The sequence below is a fragment of the Pavona decussata genome, unplaced genomic scaffold, assembly GCF_977016875.1.
Source record: "Pavona decussata unplaced genomic scaffold, jaPavDecu1.1 SCAFFOLD_175, whole genome shotgun sequence".
NCBI classification, from domain to species: Eukaryota; Metazoa; Cnidaria; class Anthozoa; order Scleractinia; family Agariciidae; genus Pavona; species Pavona decussata.
Window position 1 is genome coordinate 3,516,168 of NW_028145586.1, and position 3,664 is coordinate 3,519,831.

General features: G+C 38.3%; 1 protein-coding gene across 1 annotated transcript; it reads right to left on the reverse strand.

Moving 5' to 3' along the window:
• On the reverse strand, window positions 1-2,716 carry LOC146463717 (putative skeletal organic matrix protein 5). Its single transcript, XM_085084212.1, has 3 exons — window positions 2,194-2,716; window positions 1,257-1,386; window positions 1-548 (listed from the first exon to the last, which is right to left on the reverse strand). The coding sequence occupies exons 1-3, from the start codon at window positions 2,256-2,258 to the stop codon at window positions 30-32; spliced, it is 714 nt and encodes a 237-aa protein (XP_084940338.1). The 5' UTR covers window positions 2,259-2,716; the 3' UTR covers window positions 1-29.
• Between the last annotated feature and the right edge of the window lie 948 nt (window positions 2,717-3,664).

Below are 3,664 nucleotides of genomic sequence, written 5' to 3' on the forward strand. Positions count from 1 at the left end.
TTTTTGGAGGAACCTCCATCGTTTTCCTTTTATTTCACAAATATGTATCCCATGGTTTTAATGTGCTTGTCTCCTTTATCGCCATGTGAAGCCTCATTACCGCACGTGTTGGTGTCATCGGGTTTTCCTCCAGTACCAAGACCAATTCTGGAGTTGCAGCTACCGCAGTTGTTTTGACCGTTGCTAATAATACCGATTCTTGCTTTCGAATAGTCGTACCTGTCACCCACTGCGTTGAACCCTTCTTTGTTGCAGTTGATCTGCAAAGATGCTTCAGAGCCAATCAACGTCTTCCACTTGTCTCTTACCAGAGAGGTTGATCGATTTCGTCCGTCAGCGATCAGAGAGTACAGTGAAGCGCCATTCTTGCTGATGACCAGGAACTTGACAGATTGATTGCCGATCCTCATGCCGAGACAGATCGTGGAGAAGTTCATGTTCCAATAAGTCGGTAACTTGGTTTCCTGGTTGTCAAACCCCTTCTCACCTCCAGGACGATTGAACTCGGGTTTGTTGCTCCAGAATTGGGAATCGTAGTGAAACGTTGACTACAAAAGAAAACACGAAGTCAATGCTTAGAAATGTTTCTAGAAACCTTATTAATTTGCTGATATCCCGCTACTTGTTGCATCAATCGCGCAAAACTGAACGTCAGTTTAACTTTGTTAAGGAGTTTTTTTGACAGTGTGGAGTTGGGGTTAATTAAAGCATTGGTCACTGTAGGAGTAAAGGGCAGTGGTACGTGTCACTTATAATCCGCAGTGGTTTTATTGTTGTTACTTCCTTTGACTTACAAAAAATAATGTTATTCACCGGCAGGGAGGTCCATATGGACTTTGAGGTCTTGAGTGCGGCCTTGGGCGGTCCTCAAAATAGAGGGCACAGTTATTTCCCAATACAGTCCGATCTACGGATGAGTACGATTTTAACTTTTTTCCACTCCCAAAGCCACTCGGATTGCATGATTTACGGAATTTCGCCCGCTCGCGCACTTAGAAAAAAAATATATCAGTTGCGGACCAAGGGTAGATTGAGGTCTTGAGTGCGGCCTTGGGCGGTCCTCAAAATAGAGAGCACAGTTATTCCCCAATGCAGTCCGATCTAGGGGTAAGTACAGTTTCAACTTTTTTCCACTCCCGGAACCAATCAATTGTATGATTTACAGAATTTCACCCGCTCGCGCACTGAGAAAAAAATAACATCAGTTACGGACCAAGAATGGATTGGTGAAAACTACAACCTGTTGTTGATTATACCTTGTGACCATCAATTTTCATGACCAGCGTCCATCCTCCATCTCCGCATCCATCAATTCCGGTCATGTGACAGTAAACAGGGATTCTTCCAATGTCAGTTTGCAGCTTGTAAGCTTTATTCACTCGACATCTGAATTGAAGATTGAAATGAAAGTTTACTGCAGATTAACCTCTTAAATCTGAATCGATGATTCGTTGCATTGAGATCAAAGATAACTACGAATTAGCTATTAAACATTGCATTAGTTTTCTTTTATTTACATTTGTCTTATTTTAATTTCTTTAAAGCTTGATAACTCTTCTATAAAGAAATTGTTGAAAATTCATTCTTGGCTAGTCTCCTAACAGAGGTTTGTCTTTGTAATTTTTGTTTTCTACTTATTGTTTTTTGGTATCCGCTTTGAAGGATAACAAATCGAGAAAAATATACGAACGAAGCAGAAATAAGAATGAGAAAGCTCAGAAAGGAGATTATCGGTCGGCGTTAATGGAAAATTTACATCCACTGTATTAAGCAGATTATGGCAGAAATTTTTACCATTTGACAAGAGTATTTGCCTGCCTCAGAGCTGTCTTTTTCGAGAAAATTTTTACACTTTATACTTTAAAAGGTGATGGTGTTAGTGTGGAAGCCGGTTTGAGGTGAGGTGGGGAGGGAGAGGTCACGTGTCACGGAAACGTAGACAGTTCACGCAGATTTTGATATCAACCGCTTTCATGACAAGTTACAAACATCAGTTTTCGCTTCTCCGGTGATATTAATGGAACATTACGTGGCTAATCGTTAATTACCCTGATCACCGCGCTTTACGAGAACAACAGCCATTTCATGTTTCACATCAAAATATGGCAAATCACAACTGACGACAAATATGCCCAAGATCACTGTCCTTCAAACGTCTACGAACAGAGGTCAATAAAAAGCCATGTCACTTACTTATTCCTCAGATAAATATCTCTGCACGATGCAAAAGAATCGACACCTGTGAAGACATCACACATTCAATGATTAAATCCAAGCCTAGCTTGAATATCTTAAGTCAGAGACTCGTAAACCGGGCCAATATATATAAATATATCTAAAGAAACTCACTAAAAGCAGTATTACTAGGTGAATATGAATATATGAAACATATGTTTGAACTTTGGGTGAAAGATTAAGTAAATGCGAATATATTGTATTTCATTCGAATAAGTGTGAATAAAATTGAATTGAATTGAATTGAATTGAATTGAAGGTCTCTGTTCTATTCAGTATTAGTATAAATCTACTAGCGTTCTATTACGAATGCCGTTCTCTTATTGGCTACGCTACCCACTATCTATTCTGTGATAGTTAGTGAGAAGCGGTTGTCAACAAAATTCAGTCCGCCTCTTCGCGTTTTCGAAGTGTCTGTGAGGAGGATTTGCATAATTTACTTGTTAAGTTTTGAACGACTACTAGATTTATACTAAAACAATGATTAGATTATTCGCTCTCGATTACTAAGCGTGATAACTAATTCGGGATGTGCCCTAATCAGCTATCAAGCGATAGAAATCTTACTAAGGATATCAACCTTCCGCTCACAGCAGTGTTCTGCAATGGGATACTCAACCCATAAAACAGGATAGCTCTTCCTGCAAATAATACTAATATCAGACACTCACTTCCTGTACGTTTTCACAACTAATAATAATAATGATAATAATGATGATGATGATGATGATGATGGTAATGATGATGATCTGATGTTTATTTACCAGGCTCGTGTAGGGTTGTATCTGTTGTGGTTCAATTTTATCCTTGGTTTAATTTTTATTTCCCTTTGTTTTGGGGTATGGTAATGTATGATAATGAGTTTAAAATAATGGGAAATAAAAATTAAACCAAGGATAAAATTGAACCACAACATATCCAATAAAATGCCCTATTGCGCTTTACAAATATACGATTAACTACCTTAAATGGCTTACACAAATCTAAATAGTTAATTTATTACTAAAGTAATTATGACAAATATAAACTCACCTGGCTTCCTTTTCCTTTTCATTTCCTGCAAATCAGACAAATGAAAAAGTGAAAGGAGACAGGAATGTAACAACAATGTCTAATTTTAAGATGTCCCCTTCAGCGCCTAACAGAGTTCCCTTCCGTCATATTGAAGAGCACTTCTGCTGGCAGGCTCAGTCAGTTTTATTTTAGAGAATTTAACAATTTTAATAATTCAGCCCGGAAACCATGAATTCAAAACTAACAAGCTTGTTGGGTCCGTTTACAAAAATATGAGTCTCGCTTTCTATGTGTGTTATTCTCCGAGCAAGGACACCAGGCTAACGCATAAACACTTATCTCTCACTGCAATCTACACGTTTCCCTCGGGACTGGTCTTAACTTATAAATATCAGTTTATGACTTGATTTCATGT